Source organism: Caenorhabditis elegans, chromosome II, assembly GCF_000002985.6.
Source record: "Caenorhabditis elegans chromosome II".
NCBI classification, from domain to species: domain Eukaryota; kingdom Metazoa; phylum Nematoda; class Chromadorea; order Rhabditida; family Rhabditidae; genus Caenorhabditis; species Caenorhabditis elegans.
Window position 1 is genome coordinate 2,557,634 of NC_003280.10, and position 19,166 is coordinate 2,576,799.

The 19,166-nt window shown below is 37.2% G+C and overlaps 2 protein-coding genes across 2 annotated transcripts; one reads left to right on the forward strand and one right to left on the reverse strand.

Moving 5' to 3' along the window:
• Positions 1–143: 143 nt before the first annotated feature.
• nep-18 (Neprilysin) lies at positions 144–6,440 on the reverse strand. The gene is made up of 13 exons (NM_061896.2): positions 6,276–6,440; positions 5,928–6,204; positions 5,741–5,876; positions 4,672–4,860; positions 4,451–4,626; positions 3,652–3,753; positions 3,383–3,595; positions 2,547–2,702; positions 2,234–2,491; positions 2,022–2,187; positions 1,424–1,683; positions 1,216–1,371; positions 144–372 (listed from the first exon to the last, which is right to left on the reverse strand). The coding sequence occupies exons 2-13, from the start codon at positions 6,042–6,044 to the stop codon at positions 196–198; spliced, it is 2,106 nt and encodes a 701-aa protein (NP_494297.1). The 5' UTR covers positions 6,045–6,204; positions 6,276–6,440; the 3' UTR covers positions 144–195.
• A 1,201-nt stretch (positions 6,441–7,641) lies between these two features.
• On the forward strand, positions 7,642–18,297 carry usp-39 (Ubiquitin carboxyl-terminal hydrolase 39). The gene is made up of 12 exons (NM_061897.7): positions 7,642–7,730; positions 7,783–7,861; positions 7,910–7,976; positions 9,357–9,449; positions 9,495–9,598; positions 9,649–9,742; positions 11,316–11,507; positions 12,324–12,422; positions 13,752–14,065; positions 14,764–15,007; positions 15,803–16,084; positions 18,022–18,297. Exons 1-12 carry the CDS (start codon positions 7,643–7,645, stop codon positions 18,172–18,174), a joined length of 1,809 nt encoding a protein of 602 aa, NP_494298.1. The 5' UTR covers position 7,642; the 3' UTR covers positions 18,175–18,297.
• Positions 18,298–19,166: the final 869 nt, after the last annotated feature.

A 19,166-nucleotide genomic window follows, 5' to 3' on the forward strand; every position in this document is an offset into this window, starting at 1 on the left:
AACAAAAGAAACCGACCGAGAAACTTGACCGCATCGAACACAGCTATGGAGTTAGTCACGAGGATTATGACGATAATGATGATTGCTGGGTGCCGTACTGATGAACTACTAGTGTATTATACATAGAACAGAATAAAACATATTTTGAATTGAAAAATTAATTTTATTAATTTTATCAGACATAGTTTACACAATTCAGTACAATTTACACTTCATCTCCGGGTTCATTGGTGAATTTTTGGGGCAGTTGAAGGCCTCCGCAAATTCTGGAATATTCTGAATGACACCGTTCACGCGGTATCGATTTGTCGGGTGTTGCCGGGCAAGCATGTTTCTCGGCAACTTATTCGGGTTGTACACGTCACATTGTCGCTGGAAATATGGATACATGAACCGGATGGGGGGCGGCAAATCGGCATATTGCCGGTTTGCCGATTTGCCGGAATTTTTTATTCCCGGGACATTGCCGGTTTGCCGATTTGCCGGAATTTTTCAATTCCGGCAATTTGTCGATCTGCCGATTGCCGAATATCAATTTGCCGGAAGTTTTTTTTTAGTTTTTAGAGGGGTTTTTGATTCTTTTTTTAAGACGGAAACACTTGAAAATTTTCGGCAATTGCCGTTTTTCCGGCAAATTCGGTAAATTGGCAATTTGCCGGTTTGCCGATTTGTCGGAAAATTTAAATTCCGGCAAATTGCCGGTTTGCCGATTTGCAGGAAATTTTTTTTTCCGGAAATTTGCCGATTTGCTGGAATTAAAATTGAAATTCTGAATTTTCCAAAAAAAAAAAAAGAATGTGCAGAACCACAATTTGCCCAAAATTTTCGGCAATTGCCGTTTTTCCGGCAAATTCGGTAAATCGGCAATTTGCCGGTTTGCCGATTTGTCGGATTCGCCGAAAAGGAACTCTGGCCAATGTCTGTCTAAGTCAGAGACCATGTTGTAGATAGATGAGACTAACGATTTTTCAGATGTGAAGTTATGGGCCCAGACCTTAGGCCGAAGCCTGATCTTAGCTCAAGGCCTAGTCTCAGGCTAAATTCAGACCTTAGGCCAAAGGTCAAAGCCAAGAACATATGATGGGAGCAGGTGCCTATAAGCGCCTACGTTAGTATCGATTCGTACTTTCAGGCCTATTAATTATTTATGCCTTATGGGACTAGAACGGTCTAATCCGGCCAAGGTTAGTGGCCTGCTCATTGGCCTAAACTCACAAATGCATAGTTATAGAAGAACAACTGTTCCTCCGACATTTCCAAGCCGGGCAGCCTGAACCTATCCTCTTTCTTCACTTTTTCAAAAACCCGAAAAGCTGTCCGAATTCCCATATGATCTCCGGCGATCTCGTATCTACAGTGGGTCCCGTTCATCTAAAATGTGCAATTTTAATTGTCGAAGAGATCTCTAACTTTTAAAACTGACAAAAAAGTCATAGCCGGGCTCCTTGTACGCCGAATACTGATCCCGTAGGCATTTTTCCCGTAGCTCGTACTCTGTATTCGACGAGTTGGTCTCGGTGAACCAGTACTGTTGTTGCCTGCCGCTTTCGTCAAGTTTCCGGTGGAAATGATCAAATGCATGTCCGATCTCGTGTCCAATAACGTAACCGAGGTACCCATAATTCGTGTTGGCAGGGAAATCCGCATCCATCCACGGATACGTCAGATATGGTAGATTGATGTCTGGAAAATTTGGGAACTTCCGGGGCACGAGCTTCTGGCCTTCCGCATAGCGTTTTCGCGCTCCATTGACAATCAACGTGGACTCCACACGGACAAACACATTTAGTTTTAGTTTTCAATGAAAGCCGTGCCGCGACGCGATACGCGACGCTCCGTAAATGGACCCCGTGGAGTCAGAAAGTCCCATTTCGCTTTGATCTTCGAAAAATGCGGGAGGTGAAAATTCCCGCATTTTTTGTAGATCAAGCGACCGTGGCCGAGCCAAAATGACCTAATTCAGCAAAATCTTACATTTCCAAAAGCGTGCTGGGGCTCAAAAAAAACAACCCGAAACTCACAAAAATGGTTAGGATAGGGCTGGTAAGCCGCATGGGTTCCGAACATTTTCAAATTAACCGGGTCCAGCGGGGTGTCGTGTACAATGTGCTCGACGAGCTGTTCGGACCAGTGTCGCCACATTTTCATGTACACCTGCCACGGGGAGTCCGTGTCCAGGAAGTTGAGCTGTAAAGGAAGCTGGCTTTTCGGGACGGTGTCCTCTGAAACTTACAGTCTCATACATTTTCTCCAGCAACGGCTTCCCTTCCGTGTACTGATCCAACCCGAACTTCCCATCGATCGCATTCAACTTTCGAATCAAAAACTCCCGAATCTCGAGCTCCAAGTACTCATTTTCCGTGAAAATCTGCTCATATTCAGCCTTGATCTTCACGAACATTTCTTCGATAACTTTCAAATTTTCTATTTTGAACTGGGACGACTCGATGAAAACGTTCATGGATGGCATGGGGAAGAACGAGGCGACTTGCTATAAGATTTTTAAAAAGATTTTTGTTTTTGTTCGGAGAGTTCCAAGGACTTACAGTAGCGCAGAACGATTGCTGATCCACGTGGTTGTAGAACTTATTCTGCCTGGGTTGATCCTTATCATAAAAGTAGAGCGCCACATCGATCAGTTGTCGGACCACGAGGTAGTTTGCTAGCGCCGATTTTGGCGTTTCCGTTGCAATCCGGGCAAGCTGAAAAATATTTTAATCAATAGAAAAATTTACGCTGATCATTTTGGTAGTTGAAAATTGTTTGACAGCTCAATCCGTTGCAGAGATACGGGCGGTCAAAGTTGAGAGGGAGATAGTGTGGAGGGAGGGGAGACGCAGTGAACAGTCTGCGTCTCCCCTCCTCCCATATTCCCTGCGCGCTTCTCCTGTGACTGCCTGTAACTCCGCAGCCAACAACGCTAGCGCAAAACTTCCAACTGTTAAAATATTCAGAATTTTTTGATCTAGAATCTGAATTTTGATAATTAAATGAATATGTTTTTTCTCTAGCCCTAAAAAATATCCAAACGATAAGCTTAAATTTCTTAAAAAGTAAATATTTTTTTAAACGCAAAATTTTACGCTGATCATTTTGTTAGTTGGAAGTTTTTTGATAGCTCTAACCGTTGCAGAGATACGGGCGGTCAAAGTTGAGAGGGAGAAAGTGTAGAGGGAGGGGAGACGCAGACCAAACCACACCCTGCGTCTCCCCTCCTCCCATGCTCTCTGCGCGCTCCTCTTTTAACCGTCTGTATCTCTGCAGCCGATAATGCAATCGAAAAACTTCCAACTGATAAAATATTTAAAAATTGGTGCTCTTTACAATGCAGTTCTCACATAAAAGGTTTTCCATCAGCTATCGCCCAAAAACTATAACTTACTTCCCGATTTTCCCCAAAAAAGTACTCTCCAGCCCCATGAACTGTCACCCGCTCCAACAGCTTCTCCTCGTCCTCTTCACTGGTTCCATGGCGCGCCAGCGCCTTCAAAATCTTGATCCAATCGATCTCCGGGATCATTTTCACGAGATCCGTCAGATTTCTCGATTTCGACATGTTATCATTGTCCAGCGCCAGGTTTCTATAGTCGGCAAGCTCAAAAATTGGTTGGAAATTGAAAAAAAATAAACTGGATTTAGGGAAAAAAATACCGTGGAGAAGTTGGCTTCAAGTTGAACAAGCTCTGCGAATTCCTTGTCATAGATCGTTTCGTTGAGCTCCCGGTTTTCAAGTTTTAGCAGGCGTCGGAGCATCTGAAAATTGAAGTTTCCTGCCTGGGCCTCGTTCTAGGCCGCATGATAAGCTTGCCTAGAGTAGCCTGGCCTGACAAAAGTCCACGGGCCCAGCAAGAGTCCCTAGCTCAGGTTCACCTAGTATCTTTCAGGCCGTACGACCGAGTGGGCCTAGGATCAGCCAATTTTTCTCAGGTTTATCTACGGCTAGAGCTCTACGTTGAAGCCTAGCTCAGTATATAATCTAGTCTCCATAAGCTCCCGAGCCGGGCTGAGCCCACAGTGAGCCCACAAGTCAGTCTTACCACAAACTGAGCTCCAGTGAACCTACAAGTCCGTCTTATCACAGGCTCAGCTCCAGTGGGCCCACAATTCCGTCTTATTATGGGCTGAGGCCCAGTGAGCCCATAAGTGCGGCTTATTATGTGCTGAGCTCCAGTGAGCCGGGCTACGCAAACAGTGGGCCTACAGGCCCGTCTTATTATGGGCGGAGCCCCAGTGGGCCGGGCTACGCAAACGGTGGGCCCACAATTTCACCTTGCCACGGACTAAGCCCACAGTGGGCCCACAAGTCTGTCTAACCACGGGCTGAACTTCAGACCCATCTGACCTAACTCTGATCTACAATGCTCGGCGGGCTTTACTTGGCCCAAACGGGCTTGTCACAGACCCTGTCCTCACCGAACCCAGCTAGCCCAGACCCCTCCGAAATTCTTACAAAAGCCACCGAATCCTTATAAATCGAGATTCCCATCGCCCAATTGTACACCCAATGAGGTCCCGGCGACACGTAAAGCCTGTTCACAGACTTGTTTCCTTCGATAGCGGCGTACGGCTCTACTGACAAGAATCCCATTCGATTACGGTTGATCGAAAGGTACTTGGCAAGCATATCTGGAAAAAAAAGGAAAAATTGGAAGCCTCTAGGTGGGGTCCTACCACTCAAATCGAACTTCTCCTCATTCCAATTCGGATCGATCATCGGAAAACCGCCACGCTCTTCAATATCATTCCGTAAATCTTGAAATGTGTCCTCATCCATCTCTTTTCGATCCAGACAGCTTTTCGTGAATATTCTCAACTGCTCATTCGGTTTTGAATTGAATTTATTGGTTTTTCGAGCGATAGCTGAAGAAATACTTGTTAATTGGCAGCGGCATCGGAAAGAACGAGACGCAGGGTGTGGTTTGGTCTGCGTCTCCCCTCCCTCCACACTCTCTCCCTTTAAACTTTGACCGCTCGTATCTCTGTAACCGGGAGAGCTATCAAAAAATTTCCAACTAACAAAATGCTCAGCGTAGAATTTTGCGTTTAAATAAGTATTGATTTATTTTACCCGATTTGTATTTTCTTAGATATCAACTGAAACGTTTTATTTTAATATTCAGATTGTAGATCACAAAATTTTGAGTATTTTGTCAGTTGGAAGTTTTTCGATAGCTCTAACCGTTGCAGAGATAGAGGCTGTTAAAGAGAAGGGCGCGCAGAGAGCAGAGAGTATGGGAGGAGGGGAGACGCAGGTTGTGGTGCTCTGCGTCTCCCCTCCCTCTACACTCTCTCCCTCTCAACTTTGACCGCTCGTATCTCTGTAACCGGGAGAGCTATCAAAAAATTTCCAACTAACAAAATGCTCAGCGCAAAATTTTGCGTTTGTATACGTATTTATTTATTTTACCCAATTTGTATTTTCTTAGATTTCAACTGAAACGTCTTATTCCAATATTCAGATTGTAGATCACAAAATTTTGAGTATTTTGTCAGATGGAAGTTTTTCGATAGCTCTAACCGTTGCAGAGATAGAGGCTGTTAAAGAGAAGGGCGCGCAGAGAGCAGAGAGTGCGGGAGGAGGAGAGACGCAGCGCAATGTCTGCGTCTCCCCTCCCTCCACACTCTCTCCCTTTCAACTTTGACCGCCCGTATCTCTGCAACGGTTAGAGCTATCAAAAAATTTCCAACTAACAAAATGCTCAGTGTAAAATTTTATATCCAAATTTAACATCCAACTCACCAAAAACCTGATACAAAAGCTGTTTGTACTGCACATAACCCCAGCTGTTATCATCCATCACGTGCTCCGAGTAACGTCCGCAAGTGTGCTCGAAGAAGTCCTCACAAGGGTCCACACTGGCATTTTGGTAGTTTTTCTGGAATTTAGGGGTTACTGTAGTACTGTAGGAGGGTTTGTACACACTTACAATCATCGCCAAAACACCCACGCACTCCTTTGACCAGCAAGTCTCTGGGCTCCCATTCGGAGCATTTGAGCTCCCACTGGGCCATAAACTGGCCCAAAGGGCTATCATCAGGGCCATGATTACCAGTGATAAGACGATAACTGTCAGGTGGAACCGCTTTTCGGATACCGTAACCTTTTGGATTTTCTCCTTTGCATTTTCCAGCGCCGCTTCTTGGTTTCTTTGGGTCTCCTCACGGCTTTGGTCGGTGGTGAGAAGCTGGATTTGGTAGGGATTACTGTAATTTGACCTATTTTTTTTTTGATTGGCAGATTGGCGCGAAATTCAAATTTTTCTCAGAAAACTCACTTCATAATAATAGAAAATCGATAAAAAATAGTAGAAATGAACCAAATTTCTGCCAATTTGTTTGAAAAATAAATTTTTTCCAAAAAGTGAAAAAATCGAACAACACGGGGAAAAGGGGGGTCTAAAACCAAAATTTTTATGGGAATTTTTATTCGTTTTCTGTCTTTCCCGCCGTCCTTTCGTCAGGTTTTGTGCTATTTTATAATGGAACTTTTATGACGGCCAAAAGGACATTAAGTTCAATTGTTTTTGAATGTTATTTCTCAATTTTTCAGAGGAAAAGGTTCAGAGATTGAAAATTTGTTTAAAATTTCGAGTGAAACTCAAATTTTCAGCCGATTTCAGCAAATTTAGGTTTAAAATTCGAACTCTCCGGAAAATTTCGCAAATTTTGACATTCATATCGACTAGTATCGGTTGAAATTGAAATTTTTGCGGTCGCGTTGCGCCTTGAGTCGGCCTAGATTTTCCAAAGCCTGAACGAAAAATTCTCGATTTTTCATTGCCGAATTCGAATTCCTCGCCATTTCTTTAGCCTAAACCCAAATTTTCAGCTCAAAATTCGAAAATCGCGTGAAATTCGGTGTTTCTGGGGGTACTGTAGTCGGTGTTTGCGTACTTTTGATGCTACCGTAACCCGGGAAATTTTTAAATTGAGCTAGAAAGCTCTAGTTTTCGATTTTCCGCCTGAAATTTCGCGGGGAATTCGAATTTGAACTCGGAATTGGGAAATTTCCAGCGTCTTGAAACACCGTCATGATAATTGCAGAAATTGAAAATTTCCGGCAAATCGGCAAACCGGCAATTTGCCGATTTGCCGATTTGTCGACAAATCAATTTGCCGAGCGGAAATTGCCGCCCACCCCTGGTTCAAACACTGGAAATTGGACCGGAAATCAGGAATTTTTTTCCAGATCTGCAAAATAATGGATTTCAGAGTGTTTTCTATGACCTATTTATTTATTTTTCGAGTTTCTTTTATTTTTTGGAGATTTACAGGTTTGTGCACACATTTTCATCTCTTTCAGGTTGCCAGAATTGATTTTTATACGATTTTCACTTTTTTTTCTGAATATTTGAATTTAAATCCCATTAAAATCGCATTTTTCCTTGTTTTTTCTCTTCTGAAAAATATATTAATAAAATTATATTAATTCCACTTGTCCGAGAGGAGTACACGACAAAAGTCCGCAAGATGGCGTGACGGTGTTTGCGTACTTTTGCAATATTCGAATTTATTTTTTTTAATGGTTTTTTTTTTATTTTCTTCGGTTTTTAGCGTTTTTCTTCGGATTTCAGTGATTTTTTCGATGAAATATTCTGTTTTTTGCTCAAAAATTCAATTTTTAAGGTTTCAAACTTTCAGAATGACAAACGAAGAGCCAAAATCTCCCGAAAAGGTGGAACGCCGGCGGTCAACGCAGGAAGATTCGGAAAAAGACAAGAAACGTTCGAGTTGGTGGATTTTAATCGATTTTTCTGGAAAAAAGCGGGGTTTTTTTTGCAGGAGACGATAGAAAAACCGAGAAAAGGACTCACGATAGGGATAGGAAGAGGAATAGGAGCCGATCGAGATCTAGATCAAGGTAAAATTGGAATTTATTCGAAAAATGTGGTAATTTATCGATTTTTAGGTCCCCAAAGCGCTCGAGACGGGATAAAAAAGAGGAAAAGCAAGAGCAAGAGGAAGAGGATGGCGAGGTACATTGAAAATTGGAAAAATCTCGAAAAAATCGATTTTTTCAGTAAAATTCTCCAAACTCGGTTTTTTTTCGCTAAAAATCTAATTTTCACCGAAAAATTGATCCAAAACCACGATTTTCGGGAAAATTCCAAAAAATTCGAATTTTTCCATTTAAAAAACCATTAAAAAACAGGAATTTTTCGCTAAAAATAGCATTTTTCGGAAGAATTGTCCAAAAAAAAAAAAAGGTTTCTCGTATAAAATACACTCAAAATAATAAAACTGCGTGGCGTGTACTGCAGAAAACCTAATATTTAGGCCCCGCCTTTTAATCGTCCACTCACGGGGAAAACGCAAAAAGCGGTACCCCAGGCAATATCAGCCGCCGACATCATTCGAGGTCCGCGCACCACACTATTTTTTTCACTGTTGGCGTGGCGAGCTGTCCCCCCTCCCCTATTTTTGTCTTTTCCCCGTGAGTGGACGATTAAAAGGCGGGGCCTAAATATTAGGTTTTCTGCAGTACACGCCACGCAGTTTTATTATTTTGAGTGTAGCTTTCAAACGGAAAATTTCAATTTTTCCGTAGAAATTCCATTTTTAACGCAAAATTGACAATTTTTCGATAAAAATCACATTTTATGCAAAAATTCCGCAGAAAGACCGATTTTTTCGTAGAAAAAGCTTTTTTTTGACCAATTTTTCGGCTGAAAAATCCAATTTTCGACACAAATAAATTGCCAGAAACAATTTTTAGAGTTTTTGGAAGGAAATTCTGTGATTTTCGAATTTTTGGGTAGAAAATTGAAAATTTCGGGAAAAAATGAGGATTTTTCGGAATTTTGGGACTTTTTAAATCGATTTTCCGATTAAAATTGCATTTTTTACGGAAAAATCAGTCCAAAGCATATTATTTTTAATAAAAAAAATCAATTTTTTTCAGCAAAGTTCTCCAAACTCGGTTTTTTTCGCTAAAAATCTAATTTTCGACCGAAAAATTGATCCAAAACCACAATTTTCGGGAAAATTCCAAAAAATTCGAATTTTTCCTTCAAAAAAACCATTTTTTAAGACTAAAATTCCTTAAAATAATAGGAATTTTTCGCTAAAAATCCTTTTTTTTTTCGCTTTTTGTATAAAAAATAGCTTTTAAACGGAAAAAACCCGTTTTTTCCCAATTTTCCAGCTAAAAATTTCCAATTTTTCCGTAGAAATTCCATTTTTTAACGCAAAATTGACAATTTTTCGATAAAAATCACATTTTATGCAAAAATTCCGCAGAAAGACCGATTTTTTCGGGAAAAAAATGAGGATTTTTCGGAATTTTGGGACTTTTTAAATCGATTTTCCGATTAAAATTGCATTTTTTTTTCAATAAAATCAATAAAAATCTTCAGATCCGCGATACAACTCCACCGGCTCCGGAAAAGCCGCGCCAGCTCACCGCCAGAGAGCTCGAGAGGCAGCGAATTATTGAAGAGGAGCTTAAAGTTGAAAAAATTCCGAATTTCCACTGAAAATCCTCAAATTTTCAGAGCGGAAAGCACGATGAGCACGACGACGATCCGGTTTGGTCAATGAAAAAGGCGCAAGCGGAGAAAAAAAGTCGAATGTGCCCGTATTTGGACACTATTGATAGGTTTTTTGCAGGAAATTTGGGAAATTTTCTGTAAAAATCCCGGTTTTCAGATCAGTTTTGGACTTTGATTTCGAGAAACAGTGCTCCGTTTCACTTTCCCATCAAAATGTGTACGCCTGCATGGTTTGCGGCAAATATTTTCAGGTTTTTGGCGATTTTTTGTGTCGAAAATTGGATTTCTGGGCGAAAAATTGGTCAAAAAAGGCTTTTTCTACGCTAAATGCAATTTTTAACGAAAATTTGTCAATTTTTCGATTAAAACTGCGCGTTTTGCGTTAAAAATCGAATTTCTATGGAAAAAATGGAATTTTTAGCTGGAAAATTGGAAAAAACGTGTTTTTTCCCGTTTAAAAGCTATTTTTTATACAAAAAGCGAAAAAAAAAGGATTTTTAGCGAAAAATTCCTGTTTTTAAAAATTTTAATCTTAAAAAAAATGGTTTTTTTTAGGAAAAATTCTAATTTTTTGGAATTTTCCCGAAAATCGTGGTTTTGGATCAATTTTTCGGTCGAAAATTAGATTTTTAGCGAAAAAAACCGAGTTTGGAGAATTTTGCTGAAAAAAATTGATTTTTTTTATTAAAAATAATATGCTTTGGACTGATTTTTCCGTAAAAAATGCAATTTTAATCGGAAAATCGATTTAAAAAGTCCCAAAATTCCGAAAATCCTCATTTTTCTGCAAAAATATGATTTTTGACGTGATTTTTTCTCAAAAATTCCAATTTTTCATCAATTTTCTACTCAAAAAATTCGAAAATCACAGAATTTTCTTCCAAAAACTCCAAAAATTGTTTCTGGCGATTTTTTTAAATGAAAAATTGGATTTTTCCGCTGGAAAATTGGGAAAAAAAGCTTTTTCCACGAAAAAATCAGTCTTTCTGCGGAATTTTTGCATAAAATGTGATTTTTAACGAAAAATTGTCAATTTTTCGATTAAAAATGTGCTTTTTGCGTTAAAAATTGAATTTCTATCGAAAAATTGGAAATTTAGCTGGAAAATTGAAAAAAAACGTGTTTTTCCCCGTTTAAAAGCTATTTTTTATATAAAAAGCGAAAAAAAAGTATTTTTAGCGAAAAATTCCTGTTTTTTAGGAATTTTAATCTTAAAAAATGGTTTTTTTTAAGGAAAAATTCGAATTTTTTGGAATTTTCCCGAAAATTGTGGTTTTGGATCAATTTTTCGGTCGAAAATTAGATTTTTAGCAAAAAAAAACGGAGTTTGGAGAATTTTGCTGAAAAAAAAAATCGATTTTTTTATTAAAAAATATGCTTCGGACTGATTTTTCCGTAAAAATCCCCGAAAATCCTCAATTTTTCTGTAAAAATATGAGTTTTGACTAATTTTTTCTCAAAAATTCCAATTTTCCACTCAAAAATTCGAAAATCACAGTAATTTCCTTCCAAAAACTCTAAAAATTGTTTCTAGCGATTTTTTGTGTCGAAAATTGGATTTTTCAGCTGGAAAATTGGAAAAAAAGCTTTTTCTACGAAAAATTTGAACTTTTAGATTTTTAGCGTGGAAAAAACCGAGTTTAGAGAATTTTGCTGAAAAAATCGATTTTTTCGGGCCGATTTTTTTTTAATCGGAAAATCGATTTAAAAAGTCCCAAAATTCCAAAAAATCCTCATTTTTCTGCAAAAATATGGTTTTTGACGGATTTTTTCTCAAAAATTCCAATTTTCGACTCAAAAACTCCCCATTTTTTTTGTTTGCAGGGCCGCGGTACAAACACCCACGCATACACCCACGCACTGGAGACTGATCATCACGTTTTTCTGAATCTACAAACACTAAAATTCTACTGTCTTCCAGACAATTATGAAGTTATTGATCCATCATTGGAGGATATTAAATATGTGCTAAAGCCGACGTATACCAAAGAAATGATTGCTTCAATTGATAAGCAGGTAGAAAATGGAAAATTTCAGAAAATGAGATTTTCCTGGAAAAAAAACAACACAAAGTGCTTTTTTTGTGCTAAAAAATGGAAAATTTCAGCTTTTTCTCGGAAAAAAATGAATAAAAATGAGATTTTCTTGAAAAAAAAACGACAAAAAAGTGCTTTTTGATCTTTTTCTCTTGAAAAATCGCATTTTTTCTGGAAAAATTGGCCTAAAAACTTGATTTCCAGAGCGATAATCAACTATTTATTGCAATTTTGAGTAGATTTTCCTCGAAAAATCGATAATTTTCATGTAAAAATGGTTGAAAAACCGAATTTCAGTGCAGAAAAATGAAAAATTAGATTTAATTGAAAAAATCAACCTAAAAAGTGATAAAAAACGCGATTTTTTGCTCATTTTTCCAAAAAAAATCGCTAATTTCCTGTGTTTCAGACATTTTTCAGACATTTTCTCTCTGAAAAATTGGAATTTTTAGCTATTTTACCCCATGAAAAATGAGATTTCCCTCCACTGTTTACCTGGAAAAATCAATGTTTTTCTGTTTTTTTTCCCCGAAATAATGGCATTTTCTTGTGAAAATCGACCAAAAAGTGAATTTTTAGGGTGAAAATGAGCAATTTAGCGCAATTTTGAGCAGATTTTTCCGAAAAATAAGCTAAATTTCATGTGGAAATTGTTCAAAAACCGAAATTTAGAGCAGAAAATGAGATTTTCTTGACAAATCATGTAAAATCATGTGTGAAAAATTGCATTTTTTTTCAAATGCAAAAATTGAAAATTTCAGCTTTTCTCCCTCTTAAAAACTCACATTTTTTGCAGTCAAAAATGGTCCGCGCCTACGACGATTCGACCTACTTTCCGGGCGTTGTTGGACTCAACAATATCAAGGCAAACGACTACTGTAACGCTATACTTCAGGTGTGTGAAAAAATCGATGCAATTGGCCTGAAAATCTGGAAAAACCAGCAAAAATCTAAAAAAAAATCGGCAAAAATCTGAAAAACCGGCAAAAAATCTTTTTTAAAAACCGGCAAAAAAATCTTTTGAAAAACCGGCAAAAAATCTTTTAAAAAACCGGCAATAATCTTTTGAAAAACCGGCAAAAATCTTTTGAAAAACCGGCAAAAAATCTAAAAAACCGGCAAAAATCTAAAAAACCGGCAAAAAATCTTTTAAAAAACCGTCAAAAATTCTTTAAAAAAAAACCGGCAAAAAATCTTTTGAAAAACCGGCAAAAAATCTTTTGAAAAACCGGCAAAAATCTAAAAAAAACCGGCAAAAAATCTTTTTTAAAAACCGGCAAAAAATCTTTTAAAAAAACCGGCAAAAAATCTTTAAAAAAAAACCGGCAAAAAATCTTTTTAAAAAAACCGGCAAAAATCTGAAAAACCGGCAAAAATTCTTTAAAAAACCGGCAAAACATCTAAAAAACCGGCAAAAAATCTTTTTAAAAAACCGGCAAAATAATCTCTAAAAAAACCGGCAAAGAAATCTTTAAAAAAACCGGCAAAACATCTAAAAAACCGGCAAAAAAAATCTTTAAAAAACCGGCAAAAAATCTAAAAAACCGGCAAAACATCTAAAAAACCGGCAAAAAATCTTTTTAAAAAACCGGCAAAATAATCTCTAAAAAAACCGGCAAAAAAATCTTTTGAAAAACCGGCAAAAAAATCTTTTGAAAAACCGGCAAAAATCTGAAAAACCGGAAAAACATCTAAAAAACCGGCAAAAAATCTAAAAAACCGACAAAAAGTCTTTTGAAAAACCGGCAAAAAAATCTTTAAAAAAACCGGCAAAAATCTGAAAAACCGGCAAAAAAATCTTTTGAAAAACCGGCAAAAATCTGAAAAAAACCGGCAAAAAATCTTTTTTAAAAACCGGCAAAAATCTTTTGAAAAACCGGCAAAAAAATCTTTTGAAAAACCGGCAAAAAATCTTTAAAAAAACCGGCAAAAATCTAAAAAACCGGCAAAATAATCTTTAAAAAAACCTTTTTTTTTTTTTAAAATTATCCAGACTCCGCCCCTTTAATGGTACACTGGAACTTTTCGAAAAAAAAAATCTGAAAATTTAAAAAATTTTTTAAAAATTTTTTATAATAAAAAAAAGTATTAAAAATTCTCTCCAGACTCCGCCCATTTAATGGTTCAACCCTATAAATTTCTACAAAATTTCAACCCTATTTTCGCGGCTTGAAAATGTGATTTCTAGGCCGCCAAAAAACTTCGCAATTTTTCTCAATTTCAGGCTCTGTCAGCGGTCCGTCCACTGCGTAATTGGTTTCTAAAAGAATCAAATTACACTTCAATCAAACGTCCACCAGGTGATAAGCTCACATTGCTCCCACAACGCTTTGGAGAGCTCATCAGAAAGCTATGGAATCCACGTGCACTCCGTACACACGTCTCACCTCATGAAATGCTTCAGGCGGTCGTCGTGTGCTCCAACAAGAAATTTCAATTTATTAAGCAAAATGATGCGGCGGATTTTATGCTTTTCCTGCTCACAACACTTCATTCGGCTCTGAATGGAACTGACAAGAAGCCGTCGATCATTTCAAAGTAAAAATTGAGAGAAAAATCTATGAAAAAGCACAGAAAAACTACATAAAAAATTCAGATTTTCTGGAATTTTTTTTTTTTAGAAACTTGAAATTTCACAGCTTAAAAGCATAAAACTTTTCCTAATCAATTCGAATTCTCTGCAAAATTCCAGCCTGAAAATCGAAAACTAGAGCTTTCTAGCTCAATTTTAAAATTTCCCGGGTTACTGTAGCGCCAAAAGTACGCAAACACCGACTACAGTACCCCCAAAACACCGAATTTCACGCGATTTTCGAATTTTGAGCTGAAAATTTAGGATTAGACTAATCAAGTAGCGCTGAAAACGAATTTGATATGGAAAATGCGTAGAAATTTTTTTGAAGATCTAAAAAATTACAAGAAACTAGAAATTTGATAGAAACCTGAAATTTCGCAACTTTTCAATAACCAATTCGAATTTCCTGTAAAATTTCAGTATGAACCCCGAAAACTAGAGCTTTCTAGCTCAATTTTGAAGTTTGAAGGGGTACGGTAGCTCCAAAAGTACGCAAACACCGGCTACAGTACCCCCGAAACACCCGATTTCACGCGATTTTCGAATTTTGAGCTGAAAATTCAGGAGTAGACTAATCAAGTAGCGCTGAAAACGAATTTGATAATGAAAATGCGTAGAAATTTTTTTTTTGAAGACTAGAAAAATGGCATTTTTTTTGCAGAACATTCCGCGGTCGAATGCGTCAATATTCACGTCGAGTAATACCAGCTGAAGATACAGACGAAGAGAAATATATGAAACTTCGAATGCCAGAATATCAGGAAAAAGTGATTGAATCACCATTTTTGTACCTAACTCTGGATCTTCCATCGGCTCCACTCTATCGTGATGTTCAACTGCAGAACATTATTCCACAAGTACCACTGAGCACTTTATTGGAGAAATTTGATGGAAAAACTGAGAAGGTGCTGAGAAATTGATGAAAAATCCCATTTTTTCCGCTAAAAATTGGCCAAAAACTGTGATTTTTGAAAAATTTGATTAAGAAAAAAGAATTCAGTTAGAAAAATTTGAAATTGCAGTAAAATTCTTGAAAAATCGATTAAAATTGCCGATTAAAAACGCTAATTTTTTTAGAAAAAAATTTATAGAAAATTCAAAAAATTCCGCTGCTTAAAATTTGGCTGAAAATTACCAAAAAATTTGTTTAAAAATGCGAAAAATGCGATTTTTTTAAAGAAGAAAACTTAAAAACTTTGAGAACAATCTGAAGATTTAGCAAATTTTCGATATATGCTGCATTTATAATTTTTTTTTTTTGAAAATTGGGAAAATTCTGCAAGAAATCACTAAAAACTGCTGAAAATGGTAAAATAAACAGTTGAAAAAAAAAAAAATTTTTTTCGCCAAAAAAGTTCAAAACTCGAAAAAAGAGGAAAAAAAAATCGAATTTTCTCAATATTTGCAACATTTCTCTGATAAATTTGTGAAAAATTGATTTTTACAGCAATTTTTGCAAAAATTCGTGGAAAAATGGAGTTTTTACGCAGAAAATTGCCAAAAATTCGGTTTAAAAAATGCGAAAAAAAGCGATTTTTCATCAAAAAGCCCAAAAAAAAATGGGGCTAAAAAAGATTGAAATTTTGATTTTTGGCTAAAAAATTGGCAAAAAATTGAAAAAAAAGCCTTATTTTGGCTTAAAATTGTCCAATTTTTCACTCAAAAAACCCCCGAAATTTCCCATTTCTTTTTTGTTGCAGGAATACCCAACGTACAACGACAATAATATCATGAAACGCTTCGAATTGCTACAACTACCCGATTTTCTCATAATCACCTACAAAAGATTCCAGAAAAATCAGTGGTTCGTCGAAAAAAACCCGACTATCGTCAATTTTCCCATTGCGAACGTTGATTTTTACGATTGCCTGGCTAAGGATGCCCGTGCTAATCATAAATACACTACGTATGATCTTGTGGCAAATGTCGTACACGAAGGAACTTTTAAAGATGGAAATTATCGAATTCAGATTGTTCATGAGGTAAACATTCCAAAAAAAGTGGCTAAAAATGACTTAAATGTGGCTGAAAAAACGTTAAAAATGAGCTAAAAACGCCAAAATTTGGCTAAAACACGCTAAAATTGAAAAATTCAATTATCCAAAATTTGGCTGAAATTCTGCTTTAAATTGGCTTAAATTCGGCTGAAATCGCCCGAAATTTGCCCAAAACTTTAGCTGAAAATCGCCAAAATTTGCCCTAAATTCGGCTTAAAATTTGGCTGAATTCGCCCAAAATTTGGCTTAAATTCGGCTTAAAATTTGGCCTAAATTCGGCTTAAAATTTGGCCTAAATTCGGCTTAAATTCGGATAAAAATTCGGCCTAAATTCGGCCCAAAATTTAGCCTAAATTCGTCTTGAATTCGGCTTAAAATTTGGCTTAAACTACCCTAAAATTGGCTTAAGCTCGGTCCAAATTTTAGCTAAAATTCGGCTTGGATGAAATCGCCCAGAAATCGCCCAAAATTTGGCTGGAATTTGGCTTAAAATTTGAATGAAATTCGGCTCAAAATTTGACTTGAATTTGGCCCAAAAGTTGGCCTAAATTTACCTTAAATTCGGCTTAAAATTTGGCTTAAATTACCCTAAAATTGGCTTCAGTTCGGCCCAAAATTTAGTTTAAATAGGCCGAATTTTGGCTGAAAATCTCTAAAATTTCGCTAAAATTTGGCTTAAATCCGGCTTAAATTTTGCTAAAATAGCCCGAAATTTGGCTTAAATTCGGCTTAAAATTGACCTAAATTTGGCTCAAATTCGGCTGAAAATACCCAAAATTTAGATGACAATTCCCAAAATTTGCCCGAAATTCGGCTGAAATTGCCCAAAACTTGGCTTAAATTCGGCTTAAAATTTGACTTAAAATTCCTTAAATTTGACCTTAATTACCCTAAAAAAAGCCAAAATTTGGCTGAAAATGACCAAAATCTGGCTAAAACACGCTGAAATTGAAAAACTGCTGAAAATTTTGCTGAAAATTCCCTAAAAGTAGGCTTCAATTAGGCCGAAATTGTCCAAAATTTTGACTGAAATTACCCTAAAATTGGCCTAAGCTCGGCCCAAAATTTGGCCTAAATTCGGCTTAAAATTTGGCCTAAATCATCCAACATTTGGCTGAAAATTCCCTAAAATTTGGCTTAAATTCAGCTTAAAATTTGGCAGAAATCCGGCTTAAAATTTGGCCTAAATTACCCTACAATTTGCTTAAATCCGGCTTAAATTTTGCTAAAATTTAGCTTAAATTCGGCTTAAAATTCCCTAAATTTTTACTGATTTTACCCTAAAATTGGCTTAAGTTCGGCCCAAAATCTGGCTTAAAATAGGCATAAAATTTAGCTGAAATTCGGCTTAAATTACCCAATTAATTAAAATTTAAAATTGGCTTAAGCTCGGCCCAAAATCTGGCTGAAATAGCCCGCAATTTGGCTCAAATTCGGCTTAAGTTCGGCCCAAAATTTGGCTTAAATTAGGCATAAAATATAGCTGAAATTCGACTTAAATTACCCTAAAATTGGTAAAAAAAAGGTAAAGGTTGTCCGTTTGGTTTAAGGGTGAGCCTAAGCCTCCTGCGGACAGAGATTTATCAGGGTTGCTGGTGGCGTTTATATCTCTTCTAGTCTGAATTTAAGCCGTACCGGGACTAGCGGTATGGCCGATTTACCTTTCGTGAACCAAATTCACTAACCACTTTCCGAGCCGGCTTAAGCTCGGCCCAAAATCTGGCTGGAATAGCCCGCAATTAGGCTCAAATTCGGCATAAGTTCGGCTTAAAATTTGGTTTAAATTCGGCTTAAAACTTGACTTGAAATTCCTAAAATTTGGCTCGAATTCGGCTTAAAATTTGGCCTAAATTACGCTAAAATTGGCTTAAATCCGGCTTAAATCCGGCTTAAATTTGGCTCTCAATTTTGTCTTTTTACAGGGCTCCGGAAAATGGTTTGAACTCGAGGATTTGCACGTGAAGGACCTTTTGCCGCAGATGATTGTGCTCGCCGAGTCGTATATTCAAATTTGGCGGCTTAACAAGGAGCAAACTAGAGACGAACGTGCCGAGGGAGAGCCCATGCAGAATTAGAGGATTTTAAATTTATTTATTGATTTTTTCGTTATTTTATTTTATGTTTTGGTGTTTTTTTTCTCTTTCTCTGGATTTTTGAAAATCCATAATTTGTGGAGCTGATAAATTGCGTTTTGTGCTAATTTCTCGAAAGTTCCAAAACAATTTCATAGTTTTCAATATCAAATTCGAATTCCGCGCAAAATTTTAGTCTTAAACTCGAAAACTAGAGCTTTCTAGCTCGATTTTGAAATTTCCCGGGTTACGGTAGCGCCAAAAGTACGCAAACACCGACTACAGTACCCCCCCCCCCCTAAAACACTGAATCTCACGCGATTTTCGAATTTTGAGCTGAAAATTTAGGAATAGACTAAGAAAATGGCGAGGGATTCGATTTTGACACGAAAAATGCAGTAGAAATTCATTGAACCTCAGAAAAATTACAAAAACACAGAAATTTGATAGAAACTTGAAATTTCGCAACAGATCAATATCAAATTCGAATTCCCTGCAAAATTTAAGGCTTAAACTCAAAAACTAGAGCCTTCTAGCTCAATTTTGAAATTTCCCGGGTTACTGTAGCGCCAAAAATACGCAAACACCGACTACAGTACCCCCAAAACACCCGATTTCACGCGATTTTCGAATTTTGAGCTGAAAATTTAGGAATACACTAAGAAAATGGCGAGGAACTCGTATTCGACACGAAGAATTACAAAAAACAGAAAGAAAACATATAAAAAGATTTAATAAACTCATAAAACACGGCACACCCACGCGGATGCTCCAAAAACCTCAAAACTCTGGGAAATTTCAATTATTTCCAAAATTAATCGCACTTCGAGATGCCGTTTTCAAGAAATTTGCGATTTTCCTGCATCGTCTTGTGTTTGGTTTTAACATCGATTACTTCAAGTACGGGGGCGCGGTGGACTAGTTTTCCGCGAGGCAAAAACTCGGCCACAGTGGGAGTACGTAGATCGTGACGAGACCCAGAAATTTTCAGATAA